Source organism: Pempheris klunzingeri, chromosome 12, assembly GCF_042242105.1.
Source record: "Pempheris klunzingeri isolate RE-2024b chromosome 12, fPemKlu1.hap1, whole genome shotgun sequence".
Taxonomy (NCBI): domain Eukaryota; kingdom Metazoa; phylum Chordata; class Actinopteri; order Acropomatiformes; family Pempheridae; genus Pempheris; species Pempheris klunzingeri.
In genome coordinates this window covers 2,437,033-2,454,085 of record NC_092023.1, presented here as the reverse complement: position 1 = coordinate 2,454,085, position 17,053 = coordinate 2,437,033, and the positions used below count along the sequence as shown (strand labels likewise).

Below are 17,053 nucleotides of genomic sequence, written 5' to 3'. Positions count from 1 at the left end.
TCTACGACATGTGAAAAGTTCTGACAGATAAAAATGTCTCTTGTGACTTTGCAACTGGACCCAAACTCTTCTTTCTCTCACTTCCTGTTCATTGCCGTTCCAGCTGTGTTGAACACAGGCCAGTTGTTTTCAGAGAGGCTGTCTCAGCTCAGTCTGTGTCTCACTCTAATGTGACATTCTGGACCAGACGGCAGAGTCCACCTCTGTATTTGCTGTCTGGCCACTACAGTAAGAAGAGCGCGTTTTGCTCTCTGGTGTCAAGCAAAGAGGAAATGAACAGATACATTTTCTTTTAACAAGTACTAAAATAAAATGCCAAATGATCACAAAAAAAAAAAGACACTGCTAAAAGGTCTAGTGGGACGCCAGCTGCATTTTTTTGCCTGCCTGCAAAAGAGCAAAGATGACACATGTTGACATATGGAGACAAGAGTGCACTGAGCTTGAAAGTCCAACGAGATGATTCACTCATTGTTCATCTTGGTATCTGGGAGCATGTTAACTTTTAGAGACAGTGTCAGTAAGCGGTCACAGTCGTGCACCGAGCTGAAATGCAAATGAGGTCTAAAGCACACGTGGGAAAGGATTCAGAAACCTCTTAATCAAAAGACTGAAACAAAAAACCGTGTCTAATAGTTCTTATTTCTTTGTGATTCTGTTGCTGAAATGAAAAGGGTATGTTTTCTGATAGCCTCTTCCAACAAACACACATGTGTGTGTTTAAGAGTTGACCAGGCATGTCAGAGTGCAGCCGTGTCTCTGGGACAGAGGAGCTTCGCCGTCTCTCTCAAGGATACTTTCACAGGACCAAACACTTGTTTCAGGAAGGCTGTCTCATGTTTTTAACCACAAACATATTTTAATCAGACACTTTCTATGTCAGATCACAAAACTTATTTTAGTTTGGTTGTTTTTAAGCCTGTAATGAGCCTCTTCATGTATCATCGACTTCTCCTCCATCTCTTTGATCTCTCTGTAATTTTATCCAGCTTATTGCTCAATGAAGATGATGACATACGGCAAACTGAGCATTAGCTGATTCTGCTCACAGTTAAACTCGGCGTAAATATCCTTAAAGCTCTGGCTGAAACAAGCACACCTGGTTTAGGATTATTCAAAACAAAACCTAAATTTTGGTTTGACGGCTCAGGCTTGTAAATGTCTCCTACTGCACCATCCAGTCCGTCCCCCCGCAGCTAAAAGTTACAACTTCTACAAATGTTCCAGTTCGTGTGGTGTAAATCACATCTAATAAGGGACGACACCGCATACCGAGACTTTAACGCCAATGAAAATATTTTTCCTCTCTTATCTCTTGAATCAATTAATTTTTAATTTTTCAAATTTTCATCTTGTGAAATGGATCTTTCCCTTGATATTTACCCCGTTTAAGGTTCAGATTGTAGAGAACCATTCCTTCTGTTTAAATGAAAAGGTCACCTATTAAAACTCCAGGATATCTGATGAAGAATATATATTTAGTAACCCCACAGGTAGCTGACCAATTAACCTAAGCCTGGATTAGGTTAATGTGAATGTTGGGTGAGCGTGTCTGCGTGTCCGCCCTGTGACTGACTTGCCCAGTGTCAGCTGGGACTGGATCCAGCTTCCACTGCTGATGTGGAACAATGTAATTGGAGCTATCGACAGTTTGGGATGAGACAGTACAGAAGTCTGAGTAACCCGAATAAAGCACAGCCGCATGAAGTCTGCTTCTCTAGTCTGACCCAATAAACTGTGTCGCTGAAGTCACTATTGATTTGACAGTATTTTTCTTTGTCTTTACTTAGGAAGCTTTTAAATTCCAGAAATCAAGGGAGGAAGTCACTACAGTCTAACCAGTGCCTTGTTTTCAGGCACTGCTTGAATAGGACACAGCTTAGTTCCCCTCCCACACATTTAATCTGAAAAGAAATGAAAACGAAAACATCCTCATGTGCTGAGCCAGCGGAGACAAAATCACTCCTGTGTGAAAGTGTGAAAATAATTCTTTGAGGCAACTTTTACAGTTGCACATTGAGGTTCAACACAGGGGAGCTTACAAAACTTCACAGAGGTATGCCATTTGAAATCCCACAAGATTTTACAAGACAACAAAGTGAAGTGACAGTAAAAGCTGGGATCTCTCATTAGAGACTAAAGTACAGGAATAAACCTGAGGGAATGAACCCTGGAGGTAGATCTGCCTGCTTGATGGTCTTTTAAGTATTAGGGTGGAAAACATGAGTGAAAAATGAGTGGAAAATATGCATTATCTGTCTGTGCCTTGCATCGGAGGGTTCTCACAGCAGTAAATATGTAGAACATCTGGCCCTCAAATGAGGCTAAAAAGCAAGAGAGCACAGGTTGGGGACACTTCTTCGCACTATTTTTGTTGCCATTGTTGCCAGATGTTGCCATTATATGATATCACGTGGCCTTGGTCTCGGTAAACTGTATTTCCCAGGACTTGCTGAACTAATTTTTGTTCACACGTCTCTATTTTGGCCACAAACAAAAATGAATAATAAAAAATAAAGACATCCATTCCAGTCAAGACCCTGGATCAAATGGAACGAAGAAGCGGCCTCACAAAGCCGAGCCAGGCACCCAAATAAATCAGGAGAAGATCAACACTTTTCATTAAATGTGAAGAAGAGCAGCATCTAAGTTCAATCTTACACTCTCAGTATTATCAAGAAAAGTATAAATGATGAGTGTCAGAGTCAAAAGTGTAGGATTCTGGATTCTGTAGGGCTCGACTTCTCAGCGTCTTGAAATACTTTTACACCCTCGAACCACTTCGTGAGGCTGACATGATGCAGAAAGGCATTTAAAACCATCAGTGTGCTTCATCTGAGAGCTTTATGACGGGACCCTAGCATGTTTAGCAGTTTCTGTATTAAAACTATCCATTTGCTGGTGATAAAACTCTATAGAATAGTAAGTAGACCCCGAGCTGGAAAAGGATGGGCTGAAAAATGAAACTTGAAGCTAACATGGATGAGAAGTCATAACATTTACTGAGCTCACATGTCAACAGATCCATCTCCATGACAACTGAGCAAACCGTCTCCAGTAATAAAGACTGTGTGATACGTTTGAAAGCTAGTAAGTAGATCAAAAATAACATGTCAAAGGATGTGAATCTTATCTATTTCTTTTCAAACTGAGATAAAACTATGAAGCTATAAGAACCAGGGTTTTCAGCCCTCCAAGAGGTCCTGGGAAAGTTTTAATAGACCACAGTGAACGTTGGTCTCAGTCACTGATCAAGAACAACTCTGTCCCTTTGAGCGGGCAGACAAAAGGTAGCTGTGCAGTGGTGAATGGAACGAGACCATCACCAGCTGTGTGCTAATTACAGTCAGACAACTGCTGGACAAACATGAGCAGGCAGTTTGCCAATACAAAACTACTTGTGTAACAAGGTGTAATTTAATGAACTACAGTATTTCTGGTACTACAGTTTATTCTATGAGATAAATATATCTTGCATGCCTCCAATCAGGACGTGCTCACAGGGACATCCTGATATTCAAGGTGGAAAGACTAGTCGTGGGGCTTAATTTAGCTGCAGACCCTCTGGAGCCCTCAAAACCTTTCATATATCTGTGAGTTTTACGACTTGAATCTGGTCAAATCTTGGCAAGTTCGTGTAGTATGAGATGGTCACTGACACAAATCTGAGAACAGAAACAAGTGATGGCTGACAGGAAATGACCTTGTGATTGTTTCATTTTGACACACAGCATTAGTCTGAAGACAAAAGATATTTCACTGAAGGGAAAAGGTTTGGATTACTAGCACACATTTGAACATTTTCAAAGAAATATGCAAAATATTTCCACATGGAAATCTGGCCTTAAGTATTACTGCAACTATAAGTATTCACATTTGTCTCCTAATTCATCATCAAAACTTTCAGTTTGATTAAAATATTTCTTTAATCTTTAGAAATCACCTGACAACTGCAGTGAAAACATATAATAAAGCTTCAGTCAATGTGCCAACCTTTCCTGAGTTTCTGTTCTGACCACATTAGCCACATATCAAACAAAGCAGAATGTGCAGAAGTACTGATGGGGAGCGAGCACGCTCTGACTGATGAAGTGTGTCTTCAAACTCTGCAGATTGCTGTAATTCAGCCAGTAAGTGGCCCTGGATCAAACTTTCCAAGTGAATGGAGTTACACAGATGGACATGCAGATTTAAAACATGTGCCTCAAGTCCAAAAGCCAGTCAACAAGTCTCATGAGATGTCCAGCAGAGGAAGTGATATTATAAAGCTCTCTCATGCAAATCTGTTTGTTTTGACCAGCTCCAAATGAAAACCATTAACTGGACAATAAAGCATTTCTAAACAGAATTGTTGCTCTGCAGAAAAAAAAACGCTCTGGAGACTTTGTTGAAGACACTGAAAGGATGCTGGTATGAAGTCCCTGAAGTCCCTAAAGTCCCTGAACCTACCAGTTTAGACTGATAGCAAAGCATTTTCAACATTTGACACATGTAATACCATCAATACTGAATTGTGTCTCTGTAGCATAACAGCACAACAGTAAACTGTCAGGGATCAAGTAGAAACACGACAAATAAACAATCAACAGAAAAATTGGACGACAGCTCCTGAACTGAACAAGCACAGCCCTGTATACATCTTTTGTCGACTGTGTCACGGGCTGGAACGAGCCTGCAGGCAGCCAGTCATAAAAGAGGATCAGCACAGCGCACAAAGCGAACCACTAGATCCCACAGGGTTATGGCACGGAAGAGCGGTAGTCATTATCTGATTGGACTATAAACTGGCCACCACTGTTTAAACCCACAGAGCCATATAGAGGATAGTCATTTTAAATGAAAATGGTATTGGTCCAGGAGGCTGCTGTCTCAGTGGTGTTTGGACATGCAGGCAGCATTTCTTTGCTTTTGTTACTGTGCAGTACATAAAGACAAGCAAGTGCACCCGTTCAACACATGTGAAAAGCTTGTGCTTCCTATTATTTGTAGCTCAAACGTTGTATTGAATTCTTTCATGGCTTCTAGTGGAAATTACTTGAGGTTACTGACATTGAAGTCCACCCATCCTGAATTCTGAGTTGGTCTCGATGAGTCCTGCTATGTGACCTCAGCCTGAGGATATCATTCCTTCTTTACAAACACAAACACAGTGCTGAGCAAGTAGAGACGGCGTACACCTGTGGAGCCAACGGAGCCTGTTGAATATTTGCAAAAATTAAGTACACATGTCTTTCAAATCATGCCAAGTGAATTTCTTCATCAGATTACACGAATTTGACTGAAAAACAACTTACCAGTACGTCTATATGTCAACTGTACCAAAGTGCTCTGTGCGTTTGTACTGTATATGTAATTCAAGACAAATACACTCATTAAAACATGAAAGTAATTTCTTGGACTGAAGATGACGCGACCTCTGACCCGCTGACACAGCTTTTCAAAGTGATCTCTTATCTTTGCTTTGAAACATTTTTCTGTCATGCCTGTTCGAGATGCTTGAGATAAAGAACAATGTTTGGAATAAGAACAAAATCCACTCGTTGCTGGTGTTGTAGAGTGGGTGTGTAAGGGAGTGGTGCTCCTTCTTCTTCTTCTTAAGGTCAGTTTGTTTTTTGGGAGGCAGAAAAAAACATACAACTTGCCAAACAAAAATAAGAGGAAAATAAATGCTTAAAGACTCGAGTATCCTTACGCAGGCCGAGGCAAAGGCAGAGATTAAACTATTGTTGTGCACACACAGTCAGGAGAGGAGTGGAGGGTAAACACATTAACACTGCTGCCTGGATACACACTCTGTGGGGTGTTTATGCAGAGTTAACACACTGGAGGTCAACATCGGGAAAGTAAAAACAGTCTCCAGTCTTTCTTTAGCTATTTGATGTCAGTAAATGAAAGTAAGACATTCAGTGAATCCGTCCAAAATGTTTATTCTAGCCAAAAGTTTACCTGGATGTAGAGAAACATGGCCGATGCTTTAGTTAAGATGTCGAGATCTGTCAGTTCTGTGAGAAAGGAAATAATCACAGAATCAAAAAAAGTTCTTACCTCTGGTGTGGCTGGGTTGAAAGTCACGCTCAGCACGGTGTCGGAGTGTTTTTGAAGTTTGTGGAGATAGCTGCTGCTGCGGATGTCGTACACGTAGGCCTGAAACGAAGGAAATGGACCACATGAACAAAAGCTGGTAACGGCTGTAATCATGCAGTGATGTAACGATGCAGGACAGGATCTACCTACAGAAAGTAAGTTACATTAACCCACCTGGTAAAGCTCATTACAGATGTATAATACATACAATAAACAAGTGTGCTTTAGGGATCATTTCAACTTCAGGGGAAAACTTTGTGCTTATCCTGTTTAAGTTTTGCAATCATTTCGAGTTTGAGCTCCAGCACACACATACAAAGGCCCACTTCATACACATGCAGTCAGTGTGCGCACAGCTAACATTCATACTGTAACATCCACTGGTTGTTTAGAGCATTCAGCCTGAACACCATGATACTTTAAATATTATCACACAAGCTTTCTTGATGATCTCCAGGAGTTTGTAACTATGTTAAGACACTGTCTAGACAGTGGGGCTTGGCGCTTGTTCATATCAGTAATCAGACACAATCAGACACACATACTGTGCAAAATCAGCTATGTCAACTGCTGGACAAAACCCCAATGACTCTGCAGATAGGTTCAACAGTGTTTTATCAAACTTCACAACCTTTTGAAAGTATGTTTGTAGCACCGTATTCTGAAAACTATTAAGTATCAAAACGTATTAATAAGAGACTAGTCAGCGTCACTGATAGGTGTGATTGGGTGAAGTCAGAAGTTTGATCTTTTGCACCTGTAACCACGGCCAACAGTGATGCCACGGTGTGCACTTCTACATCGCCGCTGCAAGGTGAGAACTTTAACAAATGGACAGCAAAAACAAGACTTTTTTGGATTAAGTTGTTGTTTAAATGAAGAAAAAATACTGAAAACTGTTCAAGAGATTGTATAAATGTACAACTGAAAATGTCAAAACACACTCATAACACTCAAATACTGAGCACTTCAACGTTAAGGAGCCCCTGAGACAGATTAATAATGCTAAAGTACCCTTGCAGATATATAATTGGAATTTTCTGCTTTGGTAGGAAGTACACTAACACCTCCTACATGTGGGTGTTTACACCTGGTCATGGATGCACAGAAATACGTCTGCATGCCACTTGTGAAGACATCTTCGAATCAACACTTTAATCTGAAGTCTTACAACAGATATATTAATGTGTTGTCAGCTTGTTAGCGTGGCTTTTTTTCCCTCTAAATACAATCAGCGCTTCTTTTGCCTCAGTGCCATGAGCACAGATAAAACAGATGTGGGGATGTTTGTTACCAGACGACGACTCATCAGATTCCTACAGCTGGTTTGTATTATGTTTCTCTGAAAAACGCTTCAAGTGAGCTCTGTCAAACGGGCTCTGTCCATGGGTAGAGTGTCTCCTGTCTAAGGCACATGACGTCTGTGGTGTCTAACAGGGCATTAGATACTTGGAAGAAAAAAGTTCTTTCAGGAATGCTCACATATCACATGGATCCCCAGATGTATCAGCTTATATTAACAGTATCTGAAGCAAAGAGCGGGGTTAGTAGAGTCTGGGCTATGAAAACTGAACAACCAGTTTTCTTTTTAAAATTGTTGTTACTAACAATTTAAAAAGGAAGCTCCTTCTACTTCTAAATAATAAAATTCACATCAGATGATAAGAGGGTATGTCAGAGCTATTTTAACTGAACATACAACAGGTTAATATCGACCACACTGAAATCATATTCCCTGTAGATCGCTCTTGGCCCTATGCTCTTTGGAAAATGTGTAATATGATCTAGGGAGTCTTTTTAGAGTATTCAGGTTCTTTTTTTCCATGATTGCTTTTTGATATATTAAGACAAGTACAAATGTGTCTGGCTTATGGAAGTCTCAGGGCAGCTACAAATAAATACGGTGTAGCTTACTACCATACACTCTCCCGATTTCTGAGAAAAGTTGGAAATGTCCGATCTCGACAGAGATGCTCTCAAATGTCCACGCTGCGCTGAGTCCCCATAATTAATAATAACCACCAGCATGCATATATTATTCCACTGCTTTCAACGAGCACGTAAACCAAGAAAAGAAAAGAGAGATGGATAAGGAAAAGGGAGGCAGTCTTCTGAAAAACGTTTTGAAAGCAAGTTTAAAGCACAGTCTGGAAAAGCAATTAAACAGTTCTGCTTCAACATGAATGTTGAATTTGACTTCTATGGAAAAAGGCTTGAGTCCAAATAAAAAATCTCTGAGTAGCACAAACAGTCCTCACCTTAAATGGAGGCAAACCTGATAAAGTTATACTGCTGTTTTCCTGCTGTCCTTCCCCTTTACAAGGTCAAGTAAGACATAAACGTTATAAAGTCTATATGAATTATATAGAAAATGTTTTACTGTAATAAGTCAGAATACTTTCACACTTCTGCTTCTGATGCAACTGCAACTACAATTTGATATACAGTCTCGTAATCTTGTTAAATTAGTCTCACAGAGACACAGTATAAGTGAAGAAGTGTATACAGGGGAGGATGAAACACACACTGTACGTAGAAACCCAGAGAATTACAACTTACACAGTTATCCTCAGAGCCTGAGGCAATGAACCGGCCACACGGGGAGATGGCCGAAGAGCACGGATGGCAGCGGTTTAGATGGGCCTCATAACGCCGGACACACCTGAGGGGTGAGAAATGAATGAGGTTAATAAACTCAAACCAGCTGATGTGAAGGAGATGATGAATATTTGACTGCTTACATCATAATACATGCTTAGTTTACTGGGTCCCTGTGGGATTAAATCAATATCTAATTTCTGGCTTGTCTCATTGAATTGGTCACATTAAGAGCGCATGATATGCAGGATGGACTCAACAGCGAGACAGAAAGACATTTCAGAATCTCAAGTTCATTATTGTTATTGTTATGCACAACACAAACACCAAATATCATTTTGCAAATCAATGGCAAGTAAACCATTGAAAACATTTAGCGTAACATATAAATTCAGTGCAATGGCTGAATAAGAAGAGATGTATCGTTTCAAACACGTGTGCAGCCATGTTTTTGGTGAAGTGATCTGCTGGATGAAAATAAAGCATCTATTAGTCTACAGAGCTCTGGCAGCAGTGCCACCCTGCAGGCTTCACTTTTTACAAACATCTGAACCAGTTGAGGACAAGGAGTTGAGCATGACTCAAGCAAAACACAGAAAGAGAGGGTAGCAGATGACAAATGGCCCCCTCGTGCAACTTCTGTGCTGTTTGCTTTTGGTTTGCAACAGCATGTAATGTCTTTACAATGCCACTAACAGCTAGCTGAGCGAGGGCCTCTATATGGGCTGGCACGCTGGCAGAGCAGGGCTTTGACAGGATCTGGTGAGAGCATGTCTTTGACACTCACATGCTAATGTCATTAAGCTGGACTAAAAGTAGTTCACATTCACTGGTGACCACAAAGACATTTGATATACACAGTGAGCAAGTTAGCAAGTTAATACCACTGCTAAGCATCAAGTACACTTCATGAAGTTTATACTGTTGATTTCCTTGTTAATAATTGTGTCAGGGAGGTGTTGATTCATTGATTTTTGGTGATGCTGTATTCACTGGCATTACAACAACTGAACATGTCCTAGCAATGCTGCAAAAATGGTCACCTAACTGAGAAATACTGCTGGAGGTGAGAGGGCAGCTATAGTCAGATCCATCCACACATGCTGGTAATAAACTCTCTTTTGTCTTGAGTTACACACAAGAGATGGTGTGTAAAGGTTTTCACCAGGTGACTTTATCTACTCATTTTTAAAGAGGCTGACAAATGAGAACTGGGCATGATTGACAGCTAATGAAACCAATTAAGTGGGAAAAAATGAGGCAACAAGATAAATGACACAAGACGACCAATAGACTTGACAGTGGAGACGACAGATTAATGCTAAGCCTTCTGCAAGAAGGTTTTACATTTTTTACATTTCTAAATTCTTCTAAATTTGAACAGGTTAGAATTGAACCTGTTGAATTAAAGACTAAACTTAAAGAGGGTTATATTACTTTCTGGCCCTTTATCATTTCAATGCATAGAAAGATGGATGAGAGGTTTCAGTTCCTAAATCCCCATCAGAGCATCTGGACATTCAGGTCTGCAGCAGAGCTGACACAACCTGTCACTATCACACTGATAAGAAGCAGTTAAACAAGTCACAGTAAACACTCATCTGGTTTTCTAGGTCAGAATGCGGCTCTAATGTTTTGACTGAATGAAAGGAGATGTGGGGTTGAATCCCCCACACACAAATTCCCGGCGTTGTGTGAGTGATGACTATCCGGTATTTGGCTGATGACTAACGCAGACTGCACAGGAGGGTCGGATCCTCTTGAGTGGGAGCCTATACGGTTACTGAATGCACCTGGGTATTCAGTGTCAGTCATCATGGTAATCAGCAGGCTAATCATAGCTCATTATTTGCAGCCAATAAATTTCAACCAATTCAACTGTGTCGGTGCAAATCTGGCGAAATCTTGATTTCTCTTGTGCTGTGTGATATTTTTTAATATGAATAAATTTTGTATATAATGTATTGCTCAGTATTAATTTATCAGATGATGGAAATTCCACAAGATTTAAGGGAAATACATCACTGAGCTAAAGAGAAACAGATCAACATCTGTTCTTTCTATCTTTAGAATCAGTATCTCAGTGGGTCTGATTTTAAACTATGCTAAATGCTGCTGTATAGACCCCTAAACTGGATCCTTGTGCACTCTAACACATAATTTGGAAATACGAGGGGGGAATGAAAGGAGTGGCCTTCACGAAAATAATCTGTAAGCAATGCACTAGTTTACATTGGTGGTAAAACTCTTCTTTTAAGTGTGGCAAACCTTCAAAAATCATTACCCTCATCCAGTCTTTGGTGGATACACATGGCGATCACGCATGTTGGTGTGTCTGTCTGAAAAGGAAGGGGGCGAGAAGTACTGGGGAATCTCACGTGACAGACCAAAATAAAATGAAGATTGAGTTTCAAAAGTTTCCATGGAGTGAAATGTGCATTGTCCCATTGTGGTTTCTCTGCAAGTTCTCTAGTTTGATCAAAGAGAGTTTACAGTACTAACTCCAGTTTAGTACTGACATAGAGCTTCTGTCAGGGTCTGTTAAGAGCACTGGCTGCAGTCATTTACAGTATGCATGTATAAATGACAATTAAAAACTATTATATTTTGTTAATAAAGTGGCAGTGACCAACATCATCAATCAATATTGTGGATGTTTAACTAAACACGATGCTCATTTAACCCGTCAGGCTTTTGTGATTTCCTGAGTGACTTAATGTTACTCTGTGCCTAAAAGCCAAATTACTATACAGTTATATATAAGTTCTGTTTGAACAGTAAAGCTTAAGGATAAATTATATTATCCACAAGTGTCTCAACATTTCCTGAAAGTTTATTCTATAGCTTAAAATCACAAAAAACATATTTTACTCTCTTGGCCCCAAGGGTATCGGGTCAGTCAAATAGTTTTGGTTTCATGTGTTGAGATTTTGAGATGTTTTCTTTTGAAACTTCTGCCACCCGTCCAATAAATGTGGAAAAAGGAATTCTCTTTATGACATGTGACACCATCATGTGTTTCCAGGAACGCACCCCAGTAATTCCTGCTAATTCAGAGATTTTGCTGGTAAAACTTTTCATTCAGTGATCAGATATTCACCATCAAGTGTTCTCGTGAGCTTCAGCATACAACTCTAAAAGTATGCTGCTATTATTCTGCTATGTTGTACTGCTACTTAGACTTGCTATTAATATCATCTGTCAGGAGTTTCAGTCAGTATAATGTCACTAAGATACATTTTTTTTTACAGCTGATTGAAACATTTCTTCACACCTCTGAACAAAGAATATGAAATGGTCACTCAAAGACTTGTCAGAAGAAAACATACATAAGCTTTACTTATGCCACACATTATTCCACCAATGTTTATACTGGCTATTTTATCAATGAGCATGAAACCTCGAACTGACTACGGAGCCACCTTCATTAGCTGAAAGCTGCACATAAAACGGAATACAGAGAAACGTTAGCGCAAAAGAGCTGTCGGTCTTTATGTGGTTGGTACCAGCTACAGACACATAAGGTTTATCAAAGAGGAAAATACAATTACAAGGGCCGGCAAAATGAAAAAATGCTTCTACATATTGTTTTCATATGTCCATATGGTTCACCTCAGAGGAACTGCATCTGCTGAGGGATGCTTGATGACAGCTCTCATAACCAGAAGTTGACCTGGAAACCAGGCACAAATATTTATCAGATAGCAATAAGGTTTTGATGGAGTCTGGGATGAGGAGTTAAACATGGAAGCAGTCTCAGACGAGAAAGAATGAAATACTCAATAATGCCTTCTACGGGGCCAAAAAGAACATTTTGAAATCCAAGAGAGCCTACTTGAATTATCTGCCTTATATGGATATCTGCTACTAAGGGCCAAAGAAAAATATTCTCAGCTACGTACTTTGGAAATTGAACAACTGCCGATTCACTCATCAACTGTGGAATGTTTGCATAAGTAAAAAATGTGGTTGGTTGAAGAAGTGGTTTCTTCCTTTATTTGACTGAGCATTTATTGCTCTTGGGAAATTTTGACAGATTTGATTTTAACTGAGATTAAGCAGGAAAAAACACATTATATACCACCTTCATATATATACTAACCTTCATTAAAGTTACCTACCAAAGTAAATTTAACTGGTTTGTCTTGATGTCAGAAACAGAAAAAATACACCCCAAACCATTTCATACTAACCTGTTGTAGAGGTGTTAAAAAAGCCAGAATTCATTCACCACCATTATTCCATGATAAGGAAGAAAATGAAGCACTACATAAGTATTCAATATGTTAATATATAGACATGGTCATTTAACCAAACCTTCTTGGCCTGACTTGCACATTAAAGGTGCACTAGTAAAAAAAATCCAACAGAAGAAACTATATTAATACTGACTTCAGTGCGCGCAGGTCCCAAATCTTCACCCCGTCTGTGACGGCACTGGTGAGGAAGAGGTTGTATGAATCCAGTGCTTGTGTGCTGAACATGGAGCCCTGTGAAATATACAATAAAATGAGTAGTCAGCGCATGTTTGACTGAAAGTGGTTGTAAAACAGTATTTCTTATTGTCCAGTTCTGGGAAAGGTTGTTGCTGTTCATCCTGTATTGGGGAATAGTTTTCATATCACTATTCCAGGGAGCACTGTTACTCCCTAAAAGTAGAAAGTGGCATTAGAGACTATATGAGCACTATGGGGCTGGAAAGAAAACCAGAATGGAGGTAAAATTGTTGTTAATTTGTTTTTGTGTGTCATTTTTCCATCTTTGACGTACCACACGGAGACAGGCCTCAGGTAGAAACACATCGAGTTTCCACTGGATATCTTATGCATAAATTCCAGACATGACTTTCACACCGAGTTATCAGATGATACAGTGTGTGTGTGTGTGTGTGTGTGTGTGTGAGGGGGAGAGAGAGAGAGCGAGCGAGAGCGCAGTGGTGGGGGTGTTTTTTGTTTAGATTTCCATTAAGAGTGTGAGAACAGGAGTCTGAGAGGGCATTTTCAGTTCCATTTTCCGAGAAGTCCTCTGCTCTGATGAGTTCCAGGTGAATTTTGCAGAAGAGGCGATGGAAATTTGAAGTGGGAAAAGCTGCTTCACATGCTGCAGTTCCTGATGTTTGGTCCGCCTCAGGACGGGAGAGCGAGAGGAGAGGGAAGAGTGATGTTGTGTGTGCAGTCTGCAGGCAGGAGCAATCCCTCTGATCTGCAGGTATTAACCCTACGGGCATCCACAGGCCCTCGGGCACCCAGTTGGAGAACCCCACATTGATGCAATAGCCAAGCTGAAACAACACACTGCAGGCTTTCCACAATGTGTGCCACACAATAGCTGGCGTGACAAAAGAACAGGCACCTCTGGGCTGAGGGAATATAGGCAGCTGTGTGCACGAGTGCATCGCAGTTGGATGGGTTAATGCATTTAATCCATGCCACTAGCAGCAGTGTGTCCAACTAATCCAGGCTGGCCTGAGTGTAAAGCATGCACAGTCCAACATGCAGGAGTGACTAAAGTTAATACCCCAGGGTTACGGGGTACAAGCCTCCCTCTCACACAAACACACACTTGTCTGTATTCTAATAAGTTGCATAAGCATGCGCAAGATGCCTCATTATTTCTATGATTACAAGCCTGGCAAACATTCATATGACTATATATGGAGAGTAATCAGGACCTTCATTTCTCTGTTAAATGTAATCTGATAGCTGTACGTACTACGCAGAAAAAACAGACTTGAATGCTCGACTTTATTACTGATATTTATGGTTTCATTTTGAGTGATGCAGTATTACGATCCTCATAGCACTATAATGGATGTGGATACAGGCCCGAGCTGTCTACTTGTTAGACACCAGCAAATTGGGCCCACATTGGTTCAAGACAGTGATGTGGGAGTAAGGCCACATAAACCCAAACTGCATCATGGAACAGCATTACTCCAAGGCCATCATCCAGCATGGAATCTCCTCCTGCCATCTCCTATGGCAGTCTTAATCCTGATGCACCAGGGATTTACATCCAAACACACAGCAAGATGAATGATACTGGTGACGGCATGTTCTGTCTGTCTGTCATGGAAACTTCTGGGTAACCATGACATTTTTTTTTTTTTTTTTTAACCATGACCTTCTTCAATCACACCACAAACTAACACTTTTATTCCCTCAAAGACGATCTGTGCCGCATGTAACTTACGCAACACTCAAAGATGTCTTATGTAACATTACAACATCTGCCAAATAGTAGACCCTTCTAGAGGAAGATGGAAGATGGAAGACGGGGCTCACGTGACCCTCTAAACGTCACTCATTCTGCCTGTGGAGCGACAAGATATCTTTGCCTCTGTCCATTCACAAAGATTAGAGCTTATTGGAAGTTTTGGTCAAATGAAACAGATTTAATTAAAAACTCAGAAGCATAAAAAGTTAGATGTCCGAGTTTTTAAAAACAAGAATTGTTTGTCTTTCAGTAAATACATGAATTTGAACATTTGAAATAAAAGTGCTGTTTTCAGGATAAACTGTGAAGATCAGAATGAGGAAACAAATGTTGTAATGCAATTAGTTTGAAATAATTTTGCATTGTAAGAATGACACTTACATTGTCTTTACAGTGTAAGAAGGTGGAGCTAAAGCTCAACACAAAACTAATATTCTGACATTTTGACTGGACATGTTTTTCTCATCAGTCACATAAAAGGTAACATTTGCTTCATTGTTTCCAGTTTTCTAGTTATTAAACCATTGAACAAAGCCCATTACAGACATTTCTTCAATATACACTCTTTTTTAATTGATATAAAGGCTCTGACATTGAACAGGGGAATAATCAGAAACATCAAATGCTGCTCTGTGTATTTAATTTTCTTATCTTTGAAGAATTTACGCACAGAAACCACACATTAACCAGTTTCTTGTGCTGCATGTCACTTCATATATGCTGTCATTATCGACTTTACTTTTTATCATGAACACGTTCTTTTGAATGAATATAATACTTTTATATATTTAATAGTTGGAAGTGTTTGACAGGAACATTTAAACGGTCTCACCTTGTTCTGTGTGATGCAGTGGATGGCTCTGCTGTGGGCATCAGGCAGCTCTGCGGCAACCGTCCCCTTGTTCATGTCGAATAGTTGAATGGAGCGGTCAGAGCCGCACACCAGCACCATGTCTGAGACAGCTTTTAGGAAAAGTTATGAGACTTATCCTTTATAAACTGTGGGCCTGCTGTAGACGAGCTGCGGGACATTTAAGTGTTTCTGATGTTAAGTGTTCAAAATCACTCTTCTAGGACATTCATCTTAGTTACACTTGATCAATAACTTTTTTCAACCTTCCTTCATTCCTCTGAGTAGAAAGCTGGATAAATCAGTTTGCTTTCTTGCAGACAGCTTCCATTATTCCATGCTGTGATGCAAAAGTGCACGAATATAAATTTCAGTCATTGTCTGCAAGTTTGCTAACTGATGTATTTGACCTTCTGAATAGTCTTTTATACTCAGGTTTGACTCAACATCTGACTTTTGACATTTTGAATGAAATTACAACACTAAATTTTTAAAATAACAAATTTAATAAAGAGTTTAATGCCATTTTAAATGCATGTGGATTCTTGGAAATTAAGTTTTTAATGATAGTAATAGTAATCAATCCTGAATTTGTAAAGAGAATCCAGACTTAAAATATCAAAACTTTTTCCTTTACAGAATTACTATATACCCATCTTTGGCCAGTGCAAAGAACAGTGGTGTAAACTAACTCCTGAAAGGATCTCACTCATCCAAACACAGCTCAGTTCAGTGGATTTATTGGAAAATAAATGCACTGTAAACCCTAACAAGGGGCTGGAATGCAGACATTCCTGAAAAATTAAAGACAACTAAGTGATTTACAGGTAAAGTCAGTGATGAAAGCCCTCAGGGAACATGTGAGGGCTTTATGAAGCACAGACTGATTGCTGTGGTTGACATGGAAGTGGTCCAACAAGATGCTCTATGTAAAACTTAGGCATAGGTTTACTTTAGGTTAAACTATAGCACATACAATAATATCAGGAAAAGGGATACAAGAGAGGAAGTCATTGACAGCAGACAAGGCAGTGATGTCTGTTGCTGATGTCGTCGTAAAGGATCTTGACAATTTGACGACACTTCGTTGCCGATACCTAGGAAGACAAGGAAGTCGCATCCTTCTCTAAACCAGCTGTATCAGAATCACTCTGCATCTCTGTCCTTCCTACTATTTACAGCTGATTTCTGATTTTATGATTGATGGCAGTTTAAGTGTTTCCTATTCACAAGAGATATCACACAAATAACTACCTGAAGAGGAAAAAGAAAGTGAAAAAGCAGTGTTTTCTTTGAATGGTATAG

The 17,053-nt window shown here is 39.9% G+C and overlaps 1 protein-coding gene across 1 annotated transcript in view; it reads right to left on the bottom strand.

Annotated features, from left to right (window-relative positions):
- Positions 1–354: 354 nt before the first annotated feature.
- The window catches only part of wdr27 (WD repeat domain 27), a 32,095-nt gene continuing 15,396 nt past the window's right edge, over positions 355–17,053 (bottom strand). Inside the window, exons 19-24 of the mRNA XM_070841566.1 lie at positions 16,748–16,845; positions 15,731–15,852; positions 13,075–13,172; positions 8,644–8,746; positions 6,046–6,144; positions 355–387 (exon numbers count right to left, since the gene is read on the bottom strand). Of these exons, the coding sequence (XP_070697667.1) occupies positions 355–387; positions 6,046–6,144; positions 8,644–8,746; positions 13,075–13,172; positions 15,731–15,852; positions 16,748–16,845 (553 nt within the window). The remainder of the gene's footprint in view (positions 388–6,045; positions 6,145–8,643; positions 8,747–13,074; positions 13,173–15,730; positions 15,853–16,747; positions 16,846–17,053) is intronic.